General features: G+C 41.7%; 2 protein-coding genes across 7 annotated transcripts in view; both read right to left on the reverse strand.

Annotated features, from left to right (window-relative positions):
* The window catches only part of KIF23 (kinesin family member 23), a 27,811-nt gene extending 14,193 nt beyond the window's left edge, over positions 1-13,618 (reverse strand). Inside the window, 7 exon segments of the mRNA XM_060005694.1 lie at positions 1-22; positions 1,317-1,438; positions 1,591-1,703; positions 4,499-4,669; positions 5,064-5,173; positions 8,732-8,837; positions 13,602-13,618. The exon segment at positions 1-22 is cut by the window's left edge and continues 81 nt beyond it. Coding sequence (XP_059861677.1) covers positions 1-22; positions 1,317-1,438; positions 1,591-1,703; positions 4,499-4,669; positions 5,064-5,173; positions 8,732-8,837; positions 13,602-13,618 — 661 coding nt within the window.
* A 6,312-nt stretch (positions 13,619-19,930) lies between these two features.
* Positions 19,931-27,178, reverse strand: part of PAQR5 (progestin and adipoQ receptor family member 5) — a 91,677-nt gene continuing 84,429 nt past the window's right edge. For 4 of the 6 annotated variants that reach the window (XM_060005698.2, XM_060005696.2, XM_060005697.2 and 1 more), the window contains one exon: positions 21,875-25,528. In XM_060005698.2, coding sequence (XP_059861681.1) covers positions 25,287-25,528 — 242 coding nt within the window. In that variant the 3' untranslated portion in view covers positions 21,875-25,286. Of the gene's footprint in view, positions 20,732-21,874; positions 25,529-27,178 lie in introns of those variants that run through there. The other 2 variants (XM_060005700.1, XR_009518461.1) reach the window with 2 other exon arrangements.

A 27,178-nucleotide genomic window follows, 5' to 3' on the forward strand; every position in this document is an offset into this window, starting at 1 on the left:
TGATAGTGATTTGTTCTTTTTCCTGAAGGGAAGATTATAATGCCAGTAACATAAGTTATAACTGGTTTACAATGTTCTTTAAATATATTCAAATCAAATTAAGTCTTATGAATACAATGTTTGCACAATACAAAATGTATAGTAGGGGTGAAGGATACATGTTTTGGGGGAAGAGTTTGCTAAAAGCATATGATAAATATCCTCAAGACATTACTTGCCCATTGTCTGGTCTTCTACGTTATACTGTGAGCTCCACAAGAACAGGAATTCTACCTTTTAACCACTTCATCTCCAGCACCCTGCACAGTGCCTAGCACTCAGCAGGAGCTCAATAAATGTCTGCTAAACAGTGAGTCTACAGCAAGGCTAAATATTTGTATAATGAGATATTTGATAATTTTACAGTCTAATAATTTCATAATACTCTAATAACTTATAAGAAATGAAAGTCAAGAGATACATAACTGATACTATAACATTAGATGTGATTCAATGGAAAGCAAGTGCATAGAGACTTAAAAGGATTTTCTAGCTAACATTTATCAAGTGCTGACTGTAAGCCAGGCAATGGACCATAAAACTTTACATGCCTCACCTCCTTTAACCCTCACAGCATTACAAGGAGTTTATTACAATTAGGTGAGACAAGCTAGTAAATGCCTGGGAGTCAGAATTCAAATCCTGGTGGTCTTTAGTACCATGCTGTACTATCTACTCCTGCCATCTGAAAACCTTCGTGATATACCACAATTCCACGATATGTTTTGAATGGAATTACATTTTAATAGCTTAAAGTTATTAAATGATTTATATGTTCAGGCTCAAATGCTGTTACTAATTGATATAAGCCTTGTAGCATGACAGGCCCAGCAGTAAAGAGTGATCAGCAGATGGGGGGCCCTACTGGCCTATCAGCCGAGAGAAGGACAATCTAGAATTGGCCACTCCTGAACTCTACCGAGCCTGGAGAGTTAACTGCTGACATTTAAACACCATTAACTGAAGTTCTACATACAAAATGAGTCTTCAGAGATAAGATAAAATACATGTTATGATTCATTGTTTTATCTCCTCTATTAGATATTTAAAAAGATTTGTAAACCTTTTTCACAACAAAATTCCAGGTTCTAAGATTTAATAGCCAGTTTCCCAAAACTATACTATCTAATTAATGGAACATTTTTTTTAAATGTCATCACCTACACATATATTAATTCTAGAGCAATATTCAGTGTAATGAAACCTCCATGATTTACCTCTGATTCCCAAAATTAAGGATTCAGAACAAGAACACACTCCACACGTTAAATCTTTACCTGTAAGACATTGTCTCCATCCGCATCCAAGGGAGCCTGAACTAATTTAATGTTGAACACGCTATGGGAACGGCTGGACTCACGATTCAAATGTGTGTTAGCAATTCGTCGCTTTTTCTGGCCTACAGTGACAGAAAAATCATTGATCAAATCTCTGAGTCATTTCAGTGTACATACTTTCTACCAAACCAAAAAGTATTGTCAAATTAGAGTAGCAGCTTTCAGGATTATATTTATCACTGTATATATCTGTAATTCTAGCTCTGCTTCTAACCTCTCCAGAAAACTTCAAAAGCCTCCTCAGTAGATTTCACTTCTACTTCTGTACATCCTGCAACGTACATGTTATGGTTCTTATCTTCGCGAAGCAACTTAGATTGTGGAGGTCTATGGGAAAGAAAAAACATTAGTTTCCTATATTATGAGATACTGATATTGCAACTTAAGGACTAAAATGTCAGGCAACATGACATCCATTCTTATAATGGGAATAAGCCTAAGCAAGACTCCAGAAGCATATTACACTTGGATAAGAATAAGGATATATAGTAAAAAGATTAGTTACATAACAGGATAACAGGAATCTATTTTGTTTTAAAAGCTTTGCTCTAATTTGTTCTAACAAAGCACATGAAACAACACTTACTAAACAATTAGAGATCAAAGTAGTAGTATAGCACCATCACATGCACAGGTTAAGCATCAAAATCTAGCATTTTCTTAATTTTAAAAGATCAACAGATAGAGCTGGTTCTGACTTCGGTGTCAACAAAAAACAAATTCAGAAGGAGTTTGGTATATACCAGGAGTGGCAATCCTTTCAAAGTGGCTGGTCAAGTTTTAGTCTAAGGTAGGATGAGGATGGGAAAGGTGCTACCTGTTTGGCCTCAGTCTTGTGAATGGTGGGGATGGAAACATTTACCAGCCACCATTATTCAGCAAATGGCAGATTTCTCAGGGACCAAGGAGGGGCTTAGAAGTAGCAGCCGGCCCAGTACCAATGAAAAACCACCTACATGCAAACATGCCACAGATGCCAACCACTAGTATAAACTGCACCCTTCTCCTTAAGAAAAGAGCACCATCACATACACAAAATCTGTGTTCCTCATGGGCGCGCTGCAACTATTCCACCTACCAAAGGAATAAGGTAGAAGTTACTGTTTCTATAGCAGCCATCTCACAGCAACACGTTCAGTCCAGAGTATCTGACAGGCACGATGAGTCGTATCTTAAAAATCCTCTGCTTCTAATATTTCTTCATTGTATTAAAAACTAAACCTTAAACCAGCTCAAAAAAGCAGGTTAATCACCACCCTAACAAATAAAATCTGAATTCACTGCCAAGTAAGCACCCTGTGAGTTCATTCAAGGAGTTACCAGAAAGGTTACAAGGCATAGTCACATTTGTCAGTCTTCACTTACATAACAAAACCAAGATAGGCTTCTTAGAAAACAATCTCATTTGGAACAAATCAAACAGAAACTTGGCACATGTGCAGACATGAAAGTGATTGGTAGCAGTGAATGACATCACAAAAGTTTAGGAAAATGGGTATATACAACTGATACTTTGAAACAAATGGGAAAGTAATTAGTCTATAAATTGTTTAATATAAATAAAAGTGGGGGGGCTTCCCTGGTGGCGCAGTGGTTGAGAGTCCGCCTGCCGATGCAGGGGACACAGGTTCTTGCCCCGGTCTGGGAAGATCCCACATGCCGTGGAGCGACTGGGCCCGCGAGCCATGGCCGCTGAGCCTGCGTGTCTGGAGCCTGTGCTCCGCAACGGGAGAGGCCACAACACTGAGAGGCCCACGTACAGCAAAAAAAATAATAATAATAAATAAATAAAAGTGGGTATACAGACACCTGTTCTCAGTCTAATGGTTTTCCAAATCTAGCTGTTCCTCCACTAATATTCACTGAGTCATATACACAAAAGTTAAGTAATACAACACAGGTCTTCATATTACTTGTCTTGAGAGGCCCTGACAAAGACAGCATTGAAGATAAGCATTTAGCTTAAGAACAAAACCATCAAGGAACAAGATACCAGAGTCAGCTCTGGCACAAATGTAGTTTGTGAGGCCAGATGTAATTGCTCTTCAGTCTCAGCAGGGCAAGACCCAAGGAAATCTAAGTAATAGTCTTTTAACTCTGGTGGAATGACAATACAGATGTCACTTCTTATTGGTCAGTGATGGAAGGTCTGTGACTATTAGTTGTGCGGACAACAGCTTTAGGCTCCCTTCTGTGGGGATCACCAGAACACAGATTAGAGACTACAAACTCCCAACATTAAGTGTCAGGTTCTTAAAGGTAGCCCCAGGGCACATCAACAGGGACACTTCTTTATACAATTAAGGTCCTTGTCAAAATACAGCCCAGGGCCCACATATATACAGTAGAATATTACTCAACCATAAAAAGAAACGAAGTTGAGTTATTTGTAGTGAGGTGAATGGACATAGAGTCTGTCATACAAAGTGAAGTAAGTCAGAAAGAGAAAAACAAATACTGTATGCTAACACATATATATGGAATCTTAAAAAAAAAAAGGTTCTGAAGAACCTAGGGGCAGGACAGGAATAAAGACGCAGACGTAGAGAATGGACTTGAGGACATGGGGAGGGGGAAGTGTAAGATGGGATGAAGTAAGAGAGTTGCACTGACATATATACAATACCAAATGTAAAATAGCTAGTGGGAAGCAGCTGCATGGCACAGGGAGACCAGCTCGGTGTTTTGTGACCACCTAGAGGGGTGGAATAGGGAGGGTGGGAGGGAGACGCAAGAGGGAGGGGATATGGGGACATATGTATACATATAGCTGATTCACTTCGTTATACAGCAGAAACTAACACAACAGTGTAAAACAATTATACTCCAATAAAGATGTTAAAAAAAAAATACAGCCTAGGGCCAAGAGTTTTTCAAACGTAAAGTCTAGGGTGAATATTCTCCTTAGATGCCTTAACCCAGTGGTTTTCCTAATACAGCTACATATCTAGTTAATATACAGAACTATTCACCAAGCACCAACTGCATGACAAACGAGTTATATTTCATTTTGAAAAGAAAAGTAAGATTTATCCTCATTTATAGCTGAGGAAACTAAACCTCACTGATGTGAAGTGACTTCACCAAGGTTAAGCAGCTAAGGGACTCTCTCCACTACTTACTTAGGCTTTATGGGATCAAACGGCACCTCTTCCAATAGGTCATATATGTAATTATTATATATTTCAATATAAGAGACAAATACGCCATAGACACTATCTTCATCAACCTCTTCTGCTTTGCAAAATTCTTGTACATTTATCATATCTGCAAACTCTGGATCTACTTGTCGTCTGAAAAAAGAAAGAAAAAGCCCCAAAGTCTCATCTTACGCACTGTGAGTAAATAAATGACCTCCATTACAAGCAGGGATGCACAGAGCAACTTCATTCATACTCATGGTTGGGCCAACAGTTCTCCCATATCTCCCCAGATACACAACACAGGCTTTTACACCCTTTCTCACGAAGAGTGGCACCTTCCCTAAACAGTGATTCAAGGGCAGTGTGCTCAGAACCAAACAGAACATCTGAGCAAATAAACTTACTTAAGAACATCCCTCAACTTTGACCTCACTAAAGTCAATGGTCAGACCAACTTCTCCACTTCTGTTCACCATTCCCTATGCCTGAGGAAAGCACTTGACAGGGTTCCCATGAGGCCAGTGTTACAAATTTAATTACTTACTTGCTAGAGGGGGTCTTTGGATTGGGCGTGGCTTCTCTTTTCTGCCGTTCTAATAAAGCATCAACTTCACACTGTATATCCATACTATTCCTATCATTAGATTTAAAAACCTTAAAGGGGGCAAAAATCAGACCATAATTTTTAGACTTTGACTTAAATAGTAAGAAATATACTTAAGAAATAAAAAACAATATTTAAACATATTTAAAGTTTCAAAAGGTATCCAATGCCTTAGTTCTCCCTTAATACTACTGTATTCACAGGTATTTTGGCACCTATGCCCTCTAGTGAGTCACAACACAAAAAAAATTAAACTTACGTATCGTTTAGCTTGAAACGACCCTATACTGTTAAAGAGCATGTCCAAACAGCGAGGAAGCAGTCCTCCTTCCCCTGGAGAACCAGTCATAGTGTGAGTTTTTCCACTTCCCGTCACACCATATGTAAAAAGGAGACCTACAATGTAACAAGTCACAGTTATATATTAATTGGCTATATCTTAAAAGTCCTCCACGTATAATATTTTTTGTATTAGAAAACACTTAAAATTAACTGCCCAACACCTCAATATATAAGGCAAATGCTAACAGCCATGAAAGGAGAAATCAACAGTAACACAATAGGGAGACTTTAACGCCCACTTACATCAATGGACAGATCATCCAGACAGAAAATCAATAACGAAACATGGGCCATAAATGACACATTAAGCCAGATGGACTTAATTGATATTTATAAAACATTCCATCCAAAAGCAGAATACACATTCTTCTCAGGTGCACATGGAACATTCTCCAGGACTGACAACATGCTGGACAACAAAACAAGCCTCAGTAAATTTAAGAAAACTGAAATCGTATCAAACATCTTTTCTGACCACAACACTAAGAGATTTGAAATCACAAGAAGAAAAACTGTCAAAAAACCCCAAATAAGTGGAAGCTAAACAATATGTTACTAAACAACCAATGGATCACTGAAGAAATAAAAAAATACCTAGAGACAAATGACAACAAAAACATGACAATCAAAAACCTATGTGATGCAGGAAAAGCAGTTCTAGCAGGGAAGTTTATAGCAATTAAAATCTTACCTCAGGAAACAAGAAAAATCTCAAACAACTTAACCTTACACCTAAAGCAACTAAAGAAAAAAGAATAAACAAAACCCAAAGTGAGTAGAAGGAAAGAAATCATAAAGATCGGAGCAGAAATAAATGAAATAAAGATGAAGAAAACAACAGAAAAGAGCAATGAAACTAAAAGCTGGTTCTTTGAAAAGGTAAACAAGACTGATAAATCTTTAGCCAGACACATCAAGAAAAAAAAGGGAGGGCTCAAATCAAGAAAATCAGAAGTGAAAACAGAGAAGTTACAACAGACACCACAGAAATACAAGGGATCGTAAGAGACTACTACAAGCAAGTGTATGCCAATAAAATGGATAACCTAGAAGAAACGGACAAATTCTTAGAAAGGTACAAGCTCCCAAGACTCAACCAGGAAGAAATAGAAAATATGAAAGGACCGATCATAAGTACTGAAACTGAAACTGTGATTAAAACCTCCCAGCAGGGCTTCCCTGGTGGCGCAGTGGTTGAGAAGTCCGCCTGCCGATGCAGGGGACACGGGTTCATGCCCCAGTCTGGGAAGATCCCACATGCCGCAGAGCGGCTGGGCCCGTGAGCCCTGGCCGCTGAGCCTGCGTGTCCGGAGCCTGTGCTCCGCAATGGGAGAGGCCACAACAGTGAGAGGCTCACATACCGCAAAAAAAAAAAACCTCCCAGCCAACAAAAGTCCAGGACCAGATGGCTTCACAGGCAAATTTTATCACACATTTAGAGAACAGTTAACACCTATCCTTCTGAAACTATTCCAAAAAATTGCAGAGGAAGGAACACTCCCAAATTCATTCTACAAGGCCACTATCACCCTGATACCAAAACTTGACAAGGGTAACACAGAAAAAATTACAGGCCAGTATCTTTGATAAATATAGACACAAAAATTCTCAACAAAATACTAGCAAACCGAATCCAACAACACATAAAAAAGGTCACATACCATGACCATGCTGGATTCATCCCAGGGTTCCAAGATTGAGCCAACATACATAAATCACTAAATGAGATACACCACATCAACAGAAGGAAAAAAACCTCGTGATCATCAATAGATGCAGAAAAAGCATTTGACAAAATTCAACATTCACTCATGATAAAAACCTTTATGAAACTGGATAGAGAGGGAACATATCTCAACATAAAGGCTATTTATGACAAACCCACAACCAATATAATATTCAATGGTGAAAAGCTGAAAGACTTCCCGCTAAAATATGGAAAAAGACAAGGATGCCCACTCTCACCACCAAAACAAAAGTAAACAAATGGGACCTAATTATACTGTAAAGCTTTTGCATAGAAAAGGAAACCATAATCAAAATGAAAAGACAACCCACAGAATGGCAGAAAATATTTGCAAATGATGCGACCGACAAGGGATTAATTTCCAAAATATACAAACAGCTCATGCAGCATCACACACACACACACAAAACCCAATCAAAAAATGGGCAGAAGACCTAAAAAGACACTTCTCCAAAGAAGACATACAGATGGCCAAGAGGCACATGAAAAGATGATCAACATTGCTTAGTATTAGAGAAATTCAAATCAAAACTACAATGAGATATCGTTTCACACAAGTCAGAATTGCCATGATCAAAAAGTCTACAAATAACAAACGCTGGAGAGGGTGTGGAGAAAAGGTAACCCTCCTACCCTGTTGGTGGGAATGTAAATTGGTACAGCCACTATGGAGAACAGTATGGAGGTTCCTTAAAAAACTAAAAATAGAGCTACGATAGGATGCAGCAATCCCAGGCCTGGACATATATCCAGAGAATACCATGGTTCAAAAGGACACATGCACCCCAATGTTCATTGCAGCGCTGTTTATAATAGCCAAGACATGGAAGCAACCTAAATGTCCATCGACAGGTGAATGGATAAAGAAGATGTGATACATATATAAAATGGAATATTACTCAGCCATTAAAAAGAATGAAATAATGCCATTTGCAGTAACATGGATGGACCTGGAGATTATCATACTAAATGAAATAAGTCAGACAGAAAAAGACAAGTATCATATGATATTGCTTATATGCAGAATGTAAAAACTTAAAAAATGAAACAAATGAACTTATTTACAAAACATACTCACAGACTAAAACAAACTTATGGTTACCAAAGGGGAGGGATAAATTGGGAGTTTGGGATTGACATATACACACTACTATATTTAAAATAGATAATCAACAAGGACCTACTGTATAGCACAGGGAAATCTACTCAATATTCTGTAATAACCTATATGGGAAAAGAATCTGAAAAAGAATGGATATATATATAACTGAGTCACTTAGCTGTATACCTGAAACTAACAACACTGTAAATCAACTATACTCCATGCAAAATAAAAATTAAATTTGAAAAAATAAGCAAATTAAAAAAATTAAAATAACTGCTCAAAAAAGCAGGTTTAACACTACTCTGGCAAATTAAATGGGTTCAAGGCTGAACATAAACCAAGTATCTAAGCATCAAAAAAGTTTTATCAGAGAGGGAGAAAAAGAAAAATTCAACAAAACTCCAAGAATCATACCATTTTTGCCGTGAATGAGGTCATCTACCAAGGGATTAGCCACAACATCAAAGAGCTCCTTTTGGGTGGTATGAGTGCCAAATACTTGTTTAAATGAATACTGAGTCTGTGGAGAAGAAAAAAAATAAAAAGCACATAAACGGAATTCCACTATAGCTAGGCTAGAAATATATCTGTTTAAACATATTCAGATGTTTCCTTATGAACAATTAGATCTAGACATGAAAAAAAAATACCAATAGTCTTTAAACTTGGAATCTTTAAAAAAATTCATGACATACTTAAATTATACCAATTATAAACTGGTAAATATTTAGTTATAACTACTGAAGAGACTGCAGAAAAGTCTTGTCTACTAATGCCTCATAGACTAAGGCTGATTTTGTTTTAATTAAGTGACAAAGGAGTTCAAAAGGTATTACAACGATTCAGTCATAGACTTGTGAAAATCCTCAAGCATTACTTCATATACTATTTTACTGCTATTTTTCTTTATAAAGGTGTCATTTAAAATGGCATAGCAGTATAAAACCAAGAGTTTTGATGTACTGTCCTTTTTTTTTTTTTTTTTTTTTTGTGGTACGTGGGCCTCTCACTGTTGTGGCCTCTCCTGTTGCGGAGAACAGGCTCCGGACGCGCAGGCTCAGCAGCCATGGCTCACGGGCCCAGCCGCTACGCAAGCATGTGGGATCCTCCCGGACTGGAGCACGAACCCGTATCCCCTGCATCATTAGGCGGACTCTCAACCACTGCGCCACCAGGGAAGCCCTGTACTGCTTTTTTTTTTGCGGTACGCGGGCCTCTCACTGTTGTGGCCTCTCCTGTTGCGGAGCACAGGCTCCGGACGCGCAGGCTCAGCAGCCATGGCTCACGGGCCCAGCCACTCCGCGGCATGTGGGATCTTCCCGGCCCGGGGCACGAACCCGTATCCCCTGCATCGTTAGGCGGACTCTCAACCACTGCGCCACCAGGGAAGCCCTGTACTGCTTCTTTTAAACTAGAAAATAACTGTCAATATAATCTCATCTGAGTTTTGTTTGTTTGTTTGTTCTTGGCTGTGCCACAAGGCATGCAGGATACTAGTTCCCTGACCAGGGATATAACCCTGGTGCACCGGAGTGGAAGCATGGAGTCTCAACCACTGGATCACCAGAGAAGTCCCTCATCTGAGTTCTTCTATGAAATAAATTTTAAATAAACTGTGACCTTTAAAAAATAAATAATACTTCAATTATCAAATCTTTCAAAATATGACTATTATTATAAAGCATATCTATATTATCAGAAATATTACCAAACTCCTACTTGGAAAATAAGACTGGGGACTAGGGTATATATTTCAAGGTAAATTAAAATGCCCTAATTATCCAGGGACTGGAGTTCTATTCTTTCTATTTTTGTTATTTTCTAGCTTTATTAGTTTGTAGACATTGCAATTGTTCCTGTAGGCTTCCTGAATTTCTGGCAATTTTTGCTCCATGAATGTCAATGCTATTATTTGGTGCATGAGTATTCACTAGAATTTATTATGGATTATAGCCTTTGTCAGTGGCCCCTTTTCCCTGTTTTATAACGTTTTATCTTAAATTCAACCTGCTCACATATCAATATTATGACTCTTATGTTTTTAAAATTAGCAGTTTTGTCCCCCAAAAGGAGACACGTATAGATTAGGACTCAAATACATCATCACCATCATAACAACAACAACTTGCACTTAACACTAACCATGTCCCAAGCACTGCCTTAGCATATTAGTGAATCATCATTTTTACAACCTCTGATGTAGGTACTATCAATTATTATGGCTCATTTTATAACTTGTTAAAGATCACACACCTACTTCAGCTAAGCTAACTCTCACCTTTGTAGAAGTTTTTATTCCAATCCTGCAAAATAGCTTTAGAGTTCACAGAAAGAACAAAGAATCTTAGAACTGAAAAGATACATACAGGTTAGTGCTGACAGGTCAATGACCTCCAAGTCCTCATGAACAATCCCCACCCTCTTCCAGGTGAAGAAAACTGAGGCAAGAAGGAACTTGCCCAAGCTCATGAAGCTAATTAGTGTCAAAGCCGTTTCCATTCCAACACTTCTTCCATTATCCAGTGTTGCCTTCTGTCAAAAAGCACTGAGAACTTTTAATCCCCACCAAACTTTTAGTACTATTTACACATACATGAAATTAACTCTAATAAAGAGGTAAAATTCAATAAGTCAGTTCTCAACTATTTTACATTCTCAAAGGCCTACTCCTCCATGAAGCCTTCCCAGACCATTCCTTCATGCTTAATCCGTATCTACTGAGTGTTTGGCAAACAGGACAGATAAGGTACATATCCCCTAGACGTGTATATTACATCAGGGGAGAGACAATAAACAAGTAAATAAATCTATAGGTTGGGGTAAGTGCTGTCAAGGAAGTATAGAGAGTACAGACCACGAGAGAAGTGGGAGGGGTGCTACTGCTTATGGGGGTAATCTGGACACACTCTCGCAGGAAGTGATTTAAGCTAAAACCTAAGGATGAGGAGCCATCCCGCTAAGAGCTAAGGGAAAAGCCCTGAGGCAAGATTCTGGCTTATCGAAGCAATTTAGGATTGTATGAGTACTAAGAGGTGAGGTGGAGAGAGAGATAGCAGGAAGATTAAGCAGGATTGTGACCATTTAAAAACTTTACTCCTTAGAAGGTTTTAAACAGGAAAATGGTGACCGGAAGGGGGGGCATAAATTAGGATTGGGATTAGCAGATACAAACTACTATACATAAAATAGATAAACAACATCCTACTGTATAACACAGGCAAGTGTATTCAATATCTTGTAGTAAACCATAATGGAAAAGAATATGAAAAAGAATATATACATATATGTATAACTGAATCACTTTGCTGTATACCAGAAGCTAATACAGCATTGTAAATTAATGGTACTTCAGTTAAAAAAAGAAAAAGGAAAATGTGAGGTCTGATTTCTGCTTTAAAAGATGACTGGCTGCTCTGTGGCAATGGATTAGAGAAGATTCAGAGTGGAAGCAGGTGGTCCAGCTGGCTTCAGCATAATCTTGTTAATGTTACTCAAAGTGTCGTCAGCAGGCAGGCCAATGCCCCTCTGAGAGCTGTCTGTCTCCAGTCCAGGGGGAGGTAATTACAGAGATGGAGGGTAAATGCTTAGAACCTCTGTAGCCATTTCACACAGCTGCAACATCCCAGCATGTGATCAGTGGGGCTTATCTCTGAACAGATTATAAACCAGGCCTCTGCTGCCTAACTTTGCCTAACAGTTGTCTAACAGTTTCTTGTGGCAAAGCTGCACAAAAGTATCAGTCACCATGCACTGAAAATAAAAAAGCTGCTTCTTCACCACAGTTTGAGAAGCACTTGTCTCCGTAATTAATAACAGGCCTCAGACGAGGGTAGTGGCAGTGGAGATAGAACTGAAAGGACAGTTTCCAGATACACACTGGAGCAGAACTGAAAGGATCTACTAATGAATGGGATATGAGGGGGGACAAGAGAATGGTAGGGACAGGGTGTCTGGTTTGAGCAAATAGATGGTGGAGGTGCTATTTATTGACAAGAAAAAACAAGGGAGGAAGTGATCTAGAGGGGAAAAAACTCAAGAGTTCTTTTGGACATGCCTGTGTGACATCCAAGCAGTGGATGTTCAAGTTGAGAGTTAGAGAAAAGATTTAGTCTGGAGATAAAAATTCCAAAATTATTACCATATCATCAACATGTAAAGCCATGGAAAAGTATAGATAGGGAAGAGAGCCCTGAGTATAGCCCAACCTGGTATTTAGAGGTTGGAAAAGGAGGCAAAGCCTGCAGACAGTGGCCAGTGAAAGACAGAACATGGAGAATTGGAGCGGAAGACAGGACAGTGCTGCTGAGAAATAGATCATAATGAAGACAAAGAGGTGTCCATCACATCTAGCAGCAAAGAGGCCGCTGGTGGGCTTTTGACTAGCAATCTCCCTCGAGTAGCGTACATGAAAGAGTGAAGGCAGCTTGAAAGAAGAGATGACACCCTGAATTAATACTTTTTTCTGCATTCCCAGAGTCCATTTCTTTAAACACACCTCTGTCTTACCAATGAGGGTCACTTGCTTAGCATCTGTGCTCCCAACTAAGTTGTAAGCTCCATAAAGGCAAGCACCGTGTCTTACTCAGTTTTTAAAGTCTCCTTCTATGCTCCAGCTTAGCACATGTTTGTCGAACTGAACTCTGTTTAACATTTTACTAAAAATAAAAACACTTCATAAGAGAGCGATACAAGTATACAATGCCGGGGCTTCCCTGGTGGCGCAGTGGTTGAGAGTCTGCCTGCCAAGGCAGGGGACGCGGGTTCGTGCCCCGGTCCGGGAAGATCCCACATGCCACGGAGCGGCTAGGCCCGGAAGCCATGGCCGCTGAGCCTGTGCGTCCGGAGCCTGTGCTCCGCAACAGGAGAAGCCACAACAGTGAGAGGCCCACGTACCGCAAAAAAAACCAAAAACAAAACCCATCAAGTATACAATGCCTATTAAATGTTATTTCAATCCCACACATGAAACTATATATATACATGTAACTGCCTAGCACAATCAGATATCATTCCACATTAAACTATTCCTAATATATGCTCTAAAAAGCAATAACTATCCAATACAAGAAATTAATCATCTAAAAGCAATCTTCTAACTCCAGTATACCAAAGGTGTGTCTGTATAGCCCAGAAATTAAAGACACTTTTGATATGGTGGTTAGAGTGAAGTAAATAAGTCTTTCAATAAAGTGGAAACACATGAATGTTGTTAAATGGAAAACATGGAAAAGTCATTTAGGAAAGAACCTATCAATTAAAAACAGCTGCTTCCAATAGGAATTACCTCCTTATAGTCTCCATTTCGGTTGAGCCTATAACCCTCAGGAGGATGAAGTTGAACTGTTGTATTACTGATCACCTCTATGCAACACTCTTGCTCTGGGAGGCTCAGTGGGCGTACCCTGCAGTACACCTGAAAATACACGAAGGTGCTTAAAGAACAAAGGTTGACATTTTACCTGACTTTTCATTCATTCATTCATTCAAACATTTGGTCTCTAAACTTAAGTATATATACTTAGAGCTGTGAAAGCCAAGATCTGCTACCCTGCTACCCAATTTGCTAATTGTCAAATGCAAACAGATATTTTAGATATGAATTTTAAATGCACATGATATCAAAACAATGAGAATTATTTGAAAAGCTGTTAGGATTGTCTGGAATTGGATGTCAATTAAAACTTGCCAGCTTAACACTTAATACACTAAGGTGCGCGATCTGAAATATGGTCTTTTTTTTAAATTTAATTTTATTTATTTAATTTTTGGCTGCGGCGCAGGCTTTCTCTAGTTGCAGCAAGCAGGGGCTACTCTTCGTTGTGGTGCACGGGCTTCTCACTGCAGTGGCTTCTCTTGTTGCCGAGCATGGGCTCTAGGTGTGCGGGCTTCAGTAGTTGTGCCACACAGGCTTAGTTGCTCCGCATCATGTGGGATCTTCCCAGACCGGGGCTCGAACCCGTGTCCCCCGCATTGGCAGGCGGATTCTTAACCACTGTGCCACCAGGGAAGCCCGAAATATGGTCTCCTTAATCAGTGATAGGGTTGGGGAAAAACCGTTCAGCACTATATGCAAAGCATCTGGTTCCCACAACTCAAATCAAGAGATACATTCCAGTGCCGATGAAGGGAAGATTTAAAAACCCCAGAGCAAACCACCTTTCTTTTATTTGCCATTTGCTTTTAAAAGCAAGTTCCCAAGCCTGCATGAAGAATTCTCCAAGATAGTTGAAGAATATTTTTTCATTATCTAACTTTTCAAATATAATTAGTTATAGGAAGGATGCAACTGAAAACCAAACACTTCATTTTACTGGGCTAATGTATCCTACACAGAAACAAAGTTTCAAAGCTGGAACCAGCCTAAGTAACTTTTCCTTTCAGCTAAATGCTCTTTGACTCCACTTCCATGTCTCCATCCCTTCCAAGCATAAGACATAAAAGGACTGAAGAAAGAAGACACACACAAATTCACAGGGAGACCTTACCCCAACGGGGTCTTTAAGACTCGTTTGGGATCCTTTTTTCACTGGTGGTTTCCTGGGTGTCTTAGTTCTCCTGGTCATAGATACAAAAACATTTCAGTTCAACACTAACGTATAAAAACTTCACCTGTAATTCATACAGAGATGACCTTCCTGGGGTTTATAAAATTATTCTTTAGCAGTTCCACAACACTATATCCCAAATAACATGAATAAGAATAAATTTCCTCAGTAGAAGAGTGTTTGTGGCATGGATAACCCAAAAGTAATTAAAATTTGGCTTAGGAGACATTTTTGCTACTAAAAAATAGAGATAACAGGCCCCAAATGGGGTCACCTGTGCTAAGCCCCACATCACCAAACTGAGTCTTCTTACCTAACTTATAGTTCCAACCTCTCCCAGGAGTAGACTCTTAAACCAGTCAATCTGGAATCACCTGGTCAGCGCTAGTGAGGTAATCTGCCTGATAGACCCCTGCCATCCACTAAATGATGTTCACCTTGCCACAGACAATCCACTCATTGCTAGTATAATTCCCTTGTTCCATCCCCCTCTGCCTATAAAAAAACTTCCATTCTGTACAGCTCTTAGGAGCACCTTTCAGTGTGCTAGATAGGATGCTGCCTGATTCATGAATCATTGAAAAAAGCCGGTAAGATCTTTAAAATTTACCTAGTTGGATTCTGTTTTTAATATCTATTTATAGTTCTGTATGTAAAATAGCTTATTCTCTTGAGCAACAATTTTACAGACACTACAAATTTGAAAAATCTACACAGTTGACCACACTTATCTCGAAAGTCATTTACGTAGGTACATAAGCACACACGCCGTGCCTACAGCCCACTGCCAAGGCAGACTGACAAGTGATTAACTTCAATAAATTATAAAAATGCAGATGGAGGAATCCATTCTTTCATCAAGATTTGTCTTTACTTTCAAGCAACAAGGGATTACTGAATTCTCAAAACTATCATCCTTTGTCCTCAAACAAAATGTGGTCCCCAAACTGCAATTTCGTGCTCTCTTAAGTAGGGACAGTAGAAAAAGATATTTTGCTTTACTCACCATTTCTCTAGCATGCCACTCTCCCCTTTCCCCCATTTATCTATAGACTAGAAAAACATTTAACACTAAGTGAAATTACTGGCTTAGATTTTAGGTTATTAAAATACTTCTTCAACCCCTTCCCAGATGAAACAAGCAAAGTCGTGTTTTAAGTGCAAAATATTACGGTAGGTTTACTTAAACTCAACATTTTTCCCCAACGATTTCGACTTTAGCCTCTTAAGAAAACAAGTTGCCTTTGCAAAGGACTAGCTACGTGATGGTGCTAATTATAAAGGCAGCCCTCTTCTTTGCACAAGTATTTCGTTACCCAGCAGCAGTCAAGGAATTAGGCTGAGCTGCAAACGTCACCGACTCCATGAGGAATGTGGGCGTCGGCTTTTGTGTCGGCGGCGGGGCTGTCTGAGACCCAAGAACAGAGCAAAATAACTGGCCTTCACCTGGGGGTGGTCGCGGCCCTCAGGCTACCGCGCTAGGCTAAGAAAATCACGCAGTGCGCTCGGACGCCGGGGCTCTCCGGGGGCTGAGACCACCTACCCAACCCCAACCCCAGGACACAACACTCGGCGCACCCATGAGACGACCCCCGGCCCGCACTAACTCCACAAAATGCAACCCGTGGGTGCGGGCGGCAGGGGATGGAAAGGGAAACTTAAGAAAGGGTTGAGGCGGCGGTCCCGGAGCCAGGTGGAGGGCGACCTGGCTAACCCGAACTGGGGTTGCCGCCCAAACTTCCCCCTCCTCCCAACTTGGGGCCGACATTTCCTGGCCGAGTGAAGCGAGGGCGGCGAGCCGGGCGCCCGACTCCGGGCGGCGGGGAGCCGGACGGGGTCGACGCGGACGGGGTCTCCGCGCCCGGGCTCCCCCTGGGCGGTCCTGATAGGGGGTCCCTCCCACTTTGCGGGCCGCGGCCCGGAAAACGCGGGGCTCGGTACCGACGGCGTGTCCCGGGGCCTGCTGCGGCGGCAGGAGACGCCGGCCGCGGCGGCAGGAGACGCCGGCCCCGGCTCCGCGGCCCGGTACTCACGCTGGCTTCATGGCAGCAGGCTCCGCGCTGCCCAGACGTGCAAGCGGGACGCCGGACTCGGTCGGGCGGGCTGGCGAGGACGGCGGGCCGCAGGGACCGGCCGCGGGCACCGGGGCTCGGCAGCTCAGGCGTGGCGCTCAGAAAAGCCTGGAGAAGCAGCTCCGGGACCAGGTGAGCTCGCGCCCGGCGCATTTCAAACGGGCCAATCAGCGCCCGCCTGCGGGAAAAGGGCGTGGCCTCAGGAAGCGCCTGCGTCTCCCGAAGAGGCGCGTGTCTCCCGGAGAGGCGCTCGTCTCCTAGGCGACCGACGCAGAAAGGTCAAAGGCTGTCTGCGTGTCTGGGCTTCAGGGCTGGAGGGGGAAGCGGAGCTCAAATATTAGAAAATACAACCCCTTGAATTTTCTGAGGAGGACACTGAGAGTTTCTTCTCCCACAGCACAAGAAGTCCAGTGGAAGGGCAAATCCAGGGTTGATTCATAAGTCAGCAGTGTCGTTCCGGCCCAGGAGTGTCCTATCCTTGGGCTGTACCCTGCGCAGAGTCTCAGACTCCCTCTCTGGCTTCCAGAGCATCACACCTTGGCTTCCTTTCTGTCTCTTCCTCAACCTTCCTGGGATCTCCCTCTCTAAAACCTCCAGCTCTTTCCAGAACCAGTCTTTTCTAAGATGAACTGATTCTATCTCACTTCGACCTTTGCGCCTAAACCAATGACTATCAAATATGCATCTACATCTGTGCTCTCATGGAACTGTAGTCCCATCTCCTCAACTTCCTATAGGACCAGACACCAGTAAGGATACACATAATTAATATCCTCGGCCCATAATGTTCCACATAAAGATGGTTCCAATCTCTGCTGTTACAAACATACAGTGAATAAACTTGGAAATTCATCATTTTACACAGAATGGCTGTGTTAAAGAGTATATGTGTATGTAATATTTCACAGGTATTGCCAAATTGTCCTCCATAAAGGTTGTCCAAAGGCACAATCCCACCAGCCATGTATGAGACCACCTGTTTCTCCACAATTCTCAGATAGCAAAGTGTTACCAAACTTTTCTGTGACTGTTGATCTAATAGATGAAAAAAAGTCACCAATTTAAATTTCTCTTCTCTTATGATGAATGAGGTTGGGTGTCTGTGCCTGTGTTCAATAGCCATTTGTGTTTCCTTCTTTGAGAACTACGTTCATATCCTTTGCCTTCTTGTTCTATTGGGTTTTTCTTATTGATTTGTAAAAGCTCTTCACATATTAAGAAAATTGGTCCTCATCCAAAATCTGAGTTCAAAGATTTGTATAGTTCATAACTTGGTTTTTATTTTAATTAGTTTATGTTGTTTTGTGACAGCTTAAGAAAAAACTTAAGGTAGCCAAATTTATCAGCCTTTTCTTTCGGGGCTTCTGTTTTGTGCCATACCAGAAAAAAGTCTTCCCCACTCTAAGATAAATTTTTTTAATCTTTTATTTTTCCTAGTGCTTTTATTGCTTTGTTTTTTATGTTTAAGTCTTTGAACCATTAGAACTTCATTTGTTGTCAAATGAGAGGTTTGTATTATTTAGGAATTGGGCTGGGCTGCTGGCCACTTACCTCTTAATTACACTGCAGCCTGGCTTTGGCCTCAGTCTTTCCACTGGAACTCTTCTCACCAAGAACACCACCTCATGGATGCTAAATCTATTTGATCCTTCCCCACTCTTATCTTACTTGACCTCTTAACACACTAAAAAAATTTCCCATTCCTCTCTTCCTGTGCCTTTGTTTTACCTCCTAGCTTTCTAACCCCTCTTTCTCAGCCTCATCTGTGAGTTCTTTTTTCTCCCTTAAATACTGTGGCTTAGGGTTTTCACCTGGTGGTCACTAGCTGTGCCCTCTCTGCAGGCACTCCCAACCATTCCTATGACCTCACATTTGCTCTTCTGAGCTCCAGAGTCATATGTCCAACAGCCTACTGAATTCTCCACCTGGGTGCCCCACAGGCACCTCACACCTAACACATCCTGATCTCTTCCCCTGAACCTATTCTCCCTCAGTGGATGGTATCACCATCTATCCACCCACCACAAGGTACCATCTTTGCATTCTGCCTCTCCTTCTGTTCCAACGTTCAGTCACCAAATCTTGACAATTCTACCAACTAAATAACTTTCAAACCCCTCCTCTCTGTCTCCTCAGCCACTACCATCTCTTGTCTGGATGACTGCAACAGTATCCTAACAGGCTTCCCTGCTGCCATCTTCCAATCCTGGTTCCATTTTGCAACCAGCTCACCACTAAATCACAGATCTGATCATATCATTCCCCTGCTTGCAATACTACAGTAGTTCCCATTGCTGGAGACCCTCAACAGGCCCTGGGGCTCTTCCTCTCCAAGCTCATCACCTATCATTTCCCCTTGCATCCCTCCAGCCATGATGATCTTCAGTGCCCTGAACACACTGGGCTCATACAACATTCCCTCTGCTGTTAAGCTCTCCTCCCTCCCTTCCTCTGACAATGCCTCCTTACCCTCAGTTCTCAGCAGATCTTCTGCCAACGACCCTGCTCTGGATGCTGGACCCCTGTTCTCTATCCACAGTGCGCTGCACTCCTCCAGTCACTGCACCTGTTGATTTGCTTCGGAGCTCGCATCCCAATTTTCAATCGCTGCTTATTAGTCTCCTCTACCAGCTTATCCCCACATCCTCAATAGATGGCGCTGTTGCACCCCCCGTGCCCAGCAATGAAGACGTTCCATACATGTTTGAAGGAATGAATGAACCCATCCCTTCACAGAACACCCCAATGGAGGGCCCAGTTACAATACACCACCCCCAGCTTTTCTTTTGGCCAGTTTCTTCTTTCTCACTCATCTATATCCTTATTAAAGCTCACTGACTTAATTTTTAATGCCAATTCATTATATCATTTTCTCTGTTCAAAAATGGTCAAGCACTCCCCACAGCTGGTAATAGATTTGCATTTTCCCCTAGAATTAGAGATCCAGACCAGGGTGAGGGTAGAAGAGGGGTAAAGAGTACAACTGGGAGGCTTTTTTAAAGATCAGGTTTATTGCGGTATAATTTACGTGCAATAAAATTCACCCTTTTTATTTGTCCCATGTATACATTTGACAAACATACACCATCCTGTAACCACTGCCATAATCAAATGTATAATATTCCCATCACACTGGAAATTCCTTGTGCTGACCCTTCGCGATCACCTTCCCCTATCCCCAGCCCTTGGCAACCACTTTTCTGATTTCTTTCCTTAGATTTCTGTCTTTTCCAGAATGTCTCTTTTTTAACTCAGCATAATGCTTTTGAGATTCTATCCAAGTTTTGCATCTGTCAATAATTTTTTCCCTTTTCTTTGCTGATTAGTATTCCATTGTATGACAATCTACCCATTCACTAGTTGATGAACATTTAAGCTGTTTCCACTTTTTGGTGATGATGAATGAAACTGGTATAATTATTTGCGTAAAGTTATCTATGTAGACATAGATATTTTCATTTCTCTTGGGTGGGATTGCTGGTCTTGCGGTCATCGTAAGTTTAACTTTATAAGAAACTGTACTGGGAGGATCTTATGCAAATCACTGAAGAGGGGTTGATACTACAGAGATTTGAAACCATAATTAATCCAATCTCCCAGCTAAACACATCCAGCTGTGGGAACCTAATAACCAGCAAGCACCAGAAATTACCAAAGCCCAGAGTGTTTGAGGAAAGGTGGTAAGCTGGAGACAGGATGCCTGTGAGCATCCAACACACTCAGCACACCCAAGGCTTCAGTGGCTTTGGCAACATAATCTCACATCCCCAGGCCATGTGACTCTCTCCCCAGGCCATCTGTAAAATGAATGATTGGATGTTAATGCCTTACAAGCTCAAGCAACAACAACAAATCAGTAAAATCAACAAGCTTGGGGGAGGGTGTACAGTTGATACAAAAAACCACAAAAGAGCTGAACAGAACTTCAAACTAATAACATACACAGAAGGGGAGCTATCACTTACCCAAGGTATTTAGACTATTTAGACTAAGTATATGCCCTCAGGCTCAAGACCAAAAAAACTTGAAACATATATTGAATTCTAAGTACTTGGCCTTTTTGAAGACATGGATTAGTAGTTCCGAAAGGACATTCTGTACATTCCAGGATTGAGCAAATAAGTAAATACATTGTGGATAATGGGAACCAAGTTTCTCACTGTTAGAGAGTAATATAAATATCGAAAAGGGGAAGGGTGAAAAGTACCTGGGAATTCTTTGTACTATTTAGCAACACTTCTCTAACTATGAAATTATGTCCAAAAAAAAAAAGAGAGAGAGAGAATGGTTGGACTATATCAGTGCTTCTTAAACTCCCTTATGGTATTAAAAATCACCTGGGGCTTCTGATAAAAATTCAAAACTCCAGGACCACGCCCACCCCCAGCACCCGCGGTGAGACTTCTACATCTGTGCATCTGCGCCCTGCGCATGTGCATTTTACATCATCACACACATTTTTTAAAGGCTAGATTAAATTTTCTTTGAGGCTCGCGGTTCCATGCTCTGGAGGAGACAACATGTAAGCCAGTTTTAGAAACCCGTTTCTCAACACGGAGAGAATGCGTGTGACAACCATTTGCTGAAGTACGTTTATTACAGAGTTGAAGAATTCATACAAATACCAAGGGGCCATAGGAAAACCCCCTGGGCAATCTCCCGGGAGGAACATTCAGGAGAAATTTCATAATTCTCTGAGTCATGCCGATGTCTTCTGGAGCTATACATTTCAGGAATGAGTGGCCTGATTTCTAGCCTTCCAATAAGACAAATGCTTACTGGCCTTAGGGCCTTTGCACTTACAGCTACCTGGACCTGAAATACTCTCCCCCACAGGCTGGCTCCTTCACCCATCAAGTCTCTCCTCAAATACCAGTTTATCAGAGTGCCCATCCTATCTCAGCTGCCCCACCCCACCCCTCCCTAGTCCCTCACCAGGCTTCTTTTCTTTTATAAATTTATTTATTTATTTATTTTTGGCTGTGTTGGTTCTTTGTTGCTGCACGGGGCTTTCTCTAGTTGCAGCCAGCGGGGGCTACTCTTCCTTGCGGTGCGTGGGCTTCTTTTGTTGCGGAGCACAGGCTCTAGGTGTGCAGGCTTCAGTAGGTGTGGCTCACGGGCTTCAGTAGTTGTGGCTCGTGGGCTCTAGAGCGCAGGCTCGGCAGTTGTGGCGCGTGGGTTTAGTTGCTCCACGGCATGTGGGATCTTCCCGGACCAGGGCTCGAACCCGTGTCCCCTGCATTGGCAGGCGGATTCTAAATCACTGCGCCACTAGGGAAGTCCCAGGCTTATTTTCTAAGCACTTACCATTATCTGAATTTATCTATATCTCTTGTCCTACTGACTGACGTAGAACATCAGCTCCATGAGGGAAGGATGGTTTGGGTTTTGTTCTCTTCTGTATCCCCAACTCCTAGGACAGTGTTTGTTCTATATATACCAAGCACTAAATAAATGTTCACTGAATGACTTAACAAAACACACGTACAGGAATCTATTTCTCATGATGAATGAACATGTTTGCAGTGGGGTAGGTGAAATATAACCAAGACAAGTGAGAAACGGAAGGACTTTCCTATAATAAATACATTTTATTTTATTTTTTCTTCCACACAGTTTAAGAAAACCAGACATTAGTATAAGTTGGAAGAACATCTCTGAGTTTGGACATAGGTCTCTGCCTTTTCATCCATAATGGATTGTCGACTGGAAAATCAGAGGCTGGCATTCAACAATATGTTATAAAGTGTTGTTATACAGTGTTAATAGCTGTTTCATATAAAAAGGGTACCATGCCCACAACAAATTTGGGACACAGCAGATCCAAAGGAAAGTTTTCTCCAATGCATCCAAAAACAGCATCATTCTTCCCCACACTACCTTCCTCAGAACATCTCCTGGGAGCTGAGTTCCTTCCACAAAAAACACTTTGAGAAAGATTGCAGCAGACCAAATATTTAAATCACTTTGTATTCAAAAGGCTTCTAAACATCCCACTTCTAATTCTAATCAACAATGACAAATTCATGTCCTTAGAAAGAAGAGGGAGAGTTCCTTTCTAAGAACTGAGCAAAGGAAAATGAAACTCTGGGGCAATTGACAAAATGGCCTCATTCAAACATATCTGAGTTTTATCACAACAAAAATGACTGGCAAATTTTATAGTAGTGTTTCTCAAGCAGGAGGAGGGGGAAGAAATACATCTCTTTAGGAATTCTCTCCCCCGTCGCTCCCCCGCTGCCTTTGGAGACAGCAGTTTGTAACACTGTCCAAAAGTATACAATGGGACTAAGTTTACCAAACTTATAAAAACGTTATGAAACACCTGGTCTTATTTTGTTGATTTAACATTTGATTTTCATCATTAGGCACGCTGAAAAAGCAACGTAACCAAAGACTAAATTAAATAATCTAAAAGTCCTTCAAATTAGTCACCCGTTATCTTTCAACTACTTCTGAGCTAAATGAAGAACTTATTTTACTCTCTATAAACAAGAGAATTTAAAAGCCTTCATGCCTTTGGCACTACTAGAATGGAGTATTTAAACTTTGTACCTTTGTTCACCATAAGACTGAAGTTACAATAACATGAAACGGAAGCCCACAGACCCTGCTGGAGTAAGATTCCACTAACGATGTCAGCCTCTTGCCAAAAAAACAAATTTTGTCATGTAGCTGGCAATGAATGTACCCCAAATTTACCAGCCCATATAATTTTAGCAGTCTACCTTCCCCAGAGGAAGTAAACAGATAATCAAACGAATGAAATCATATTTCTTGACCACTCGCATCCAATGTAAATTGTTACTTGTCCTCAGAAGATTGGACGATGATCTATTCATAAGGCCATTCGAGTGTCTGCGCCAGTAAACCATAGAGGCAGTATACTAAGATATGGGGGTGCTCCTGAGTCAGCAAAAGAGGATCCCACATTGTGATGGATGGCCCCTTAAGTCATCAGACAAGTGCACAACAGGGGGTGATGGGCTTCTGTTAAAAACTGTTTTGTGTCAGCATTTCTGTACTCTCCGAAAACATCATGAAACGGTGAACTTTAATTAGTGATGCAACAGGTGAGAAAATACTCAGTGTTTCGTAATACTCCACAGAGTGGAAAGCAGGGGACACATTCTTAGGTGGTGGGTTGCTAAAAGTTAGACCAATCAAAACAAAGCTGATAGGCTCAGTACCTTCTGGAGTTTGTGACATCAGCATTTCTGCAAGTTTGGCCCATGACCCTCCTGACTCAGAATCACCTGGGGGACTTTCTCCAGTGTAGATTGTCTCCAGGAAACCAACATTTTAAACCAGTAAAGCAGCATCTCCTGATTTGCCTGGGGAATCTACATCTGTCACAAGCTCACCGAGTGTTTCCATCCCTTCGGCAAGGTCTTTAGCATCCTCTGCACGTGAACACGAAACCCAGCAGCATATATGAAATGCTGAAGCAACATCAAATGTATAACCTCCCCAAATATCGTGATGTCATTGGCTTAAAAGGTGACAGACAAGCACAACCAACTGGGATTGACTCAGCCAATGCCCACTGGGCGACACATTTTTCCTGTGCTGCGTAATACTTGGCAGCATCAAACTGGTGACAAGAAAACAGAGCAAAACAGAACACATAACACTTAGCCACAGGCTGTGGACTTGTAAGAAAATCCAAATCTATCATGACGTGGGAACCTTGCATTGTGAAAAAGAATGTACTTGTAGGAAAAGAGGACTCTCTTTCTGTTCATTCCCTTCACTAGGTGGGGAAAGGAAGAAGACCGCTCCCCAAGCCAGGTTTCTTCATTCTGGAATTGCCTTCCCAGCCCCCAGGGCTCCCACAGACCCAACTTACTCTTTCTCAGGTTCCCCTACTGACCTTTCCAGCTCATTCTCTTCCCACTGTGGGAGCTCCTGGGAGAGGCTTTGTGACATGAAACTCATCAGATGAAGCACGTTGCATTCTGCAAGAGTAATACTACAAGGGTCGTAAAGCTTAATCCAACTATTTCATAGTAGAGCTACAAGGGAGGTATGCTTAATCCAATTGTTTAAATAGGACTGGAGAACTCACTTTAAATAAATTAAAAACTAAATGAAATATTAATGATTGGCCTGAATAAGGACTTACTTGAACCCACGTTCCCCTTTTAAAACCACACATACGGAACCAATGCACGTCTAGAGAAATGTCGCCATGTCAATACCTTATTGACATGAATCCATTCAAAAATGCCAAGACACCAACCATTATAAATACCTTAGGCCACTATAAACTGGTACCTTGACACTGGCTTATGGTGGTTAGGAAGTTGTAGCTTAATGTTGACACTTGGCACAAAAAGCTTATGGTCTGAATTATGTTTCTTTTTTATGTAATTCTGGCTCAGGAATCCGATACAGAGAAGCTGAGAAATAAATTATGTTGCTGAGGCTGAAGATGAGGCACAGAAGTATGGCTCCGGCTATCTGAGAGAACAACAGGGGCCTGGAGTGGGCCAGGAGCCATTCCCTCCTTAGAGTCTTGTCCAGAAGGATGGCTTCCATCTGCATGTGTGTGGCTAGGATCACACACACATGAAACAGCTGGTGACTATGACCTATAGCAAACACACAAAAGACCACCAAGATCAGCAATAAAATAGGAATGGATTGATACATGCTATGGCATGTATGCTAAAAACACTATGTGGTGTGAAAGAAGCCAGATACCAGAGACCATAAATTGTATGATTCCATTTATATCAAATGTCCAGAAAAGGGAAATCCACAGAGACAGAAAATAGAGGAGTGGTTGCTTCAGGCAGGGGTGGGAGTTGGGATTAATAGTACATGGGCACAGAGGATCTTACTGGGGTGATGAAAATGTTCTAAAACTCCTATAGGGTGACGGTTGTACAATGTGGTAAATTTACTAAAAAATCATTGAATCCTATACTTGAAATTAGGGTATTATGTAATATATAATATATACTTTAAAAATTTATTTTTAAAATGTAATATGAGAAAAATAAAAGGGCCATCAGAGCAAACCAAATCCATTTTTAAAACAACTTATCCACCAGTCCTGTTTTTCACACGAAAAAGTTCTGCCAAAGGTTACCTCTTGAGAGCTGTCACTGATCAGCTCAGATTCTGACTTCAATCCCAAAGGAGAAGCCAGGCAAATTTTCTGTTGGCTTCTTAGGAGGTGCTCCTCTCCCCACTGCTGCTTAATCCCAGACACAACCAGGGGCTCTTCCTCTCCGATAACTTACAGGACCCCAGTCACCATGTATGCATCCCCAGAGGGTGGGAGTCCAGTGCAGGGTGGTTGGAGCGAGCAGGGATGTGCTGACTTGGTGATTGGTGAGAAAAGGAGTCCATTGCCCAGGGCTGGGGATTGCTTTGGGGGACAGCCTGCAGAAACCATGTTTCACGGGCTGAGTTGTATCTCCCCCTCCCAAATTCATATGTTGAAAGTCCCAACCCCCAGTACCTTAGAATGTGATCATATCTGGACATAAGGTCTTTAAGAGACAATTAAGTTAAAATGAGGTCACTAGCGTGGGACCCACTCTGATTGGTGTCCTTCTAAGAAGGGGAGATTAGGATGCAGACATGCACGTACACAGAGGAGAGACCATGTGAAGAGAAATGGAGATGGCCACGGGCAAGCCAAGGAGAGAGGACTTGGAAGAAACCAACCCTGCCGTCCCCTTGATCTCAGACTTCTAACCTCCAGAATTATGGGAAAATAAATTGCTGTTGTTTCAGCCACCCAGTCTGTGGTTCTTTGTTATGGCAGCCCTAGCTAATACGACACAAGAGTTAAAGATTCTCCTTCAGTTAAAAAAAAAAAAAAAGAATTCAGTGTTGTACCCCCAGGACTTAACCCAGAGAAAGTATTCAATAAATGTGTCCATAGAAGGGACCAGCCTGGCCATCTGCCCAACTGAACAAGAACAGAGTCAGGAATGAGGATGTAGGAGAGTTGAGTAGGTGGCCAATGAGTTCCTTAGGGCAGGGAGCTGCCAGCACTCCAGACTGCATCCCCCAGGGAGGAAGTGTGTCTGGAGGGGCCCCCCCTGCCTCACTCAAGCCATACTACTGGGCTGTATCCAATTTCCAAATCTGTGTGTGATGCAATGAAGTGGTTCCTTATCCAGCGAGAGCCGTGTACTCTAAGGACACGGGGCCAAGCAGAAGGAGGTGATCAGCTGTGCTCACCAACTGAGGCACAAACCTGTCTCTGTTAGGGCAGGAGATCA

The sequence above is a fragment of the Delphinus delphis genome, chromosome 2, assembly GCF_949987515.2.
Source record: "Delphinus delphis chromosome 2, mDelDel1.2, whole genome shotgun sequence".
NCBI lineage: Eukaryota > Metazoa > Chordata > Mammalia > Artiodactyla > Delphinidae > Delphinus > Delphinus delphis.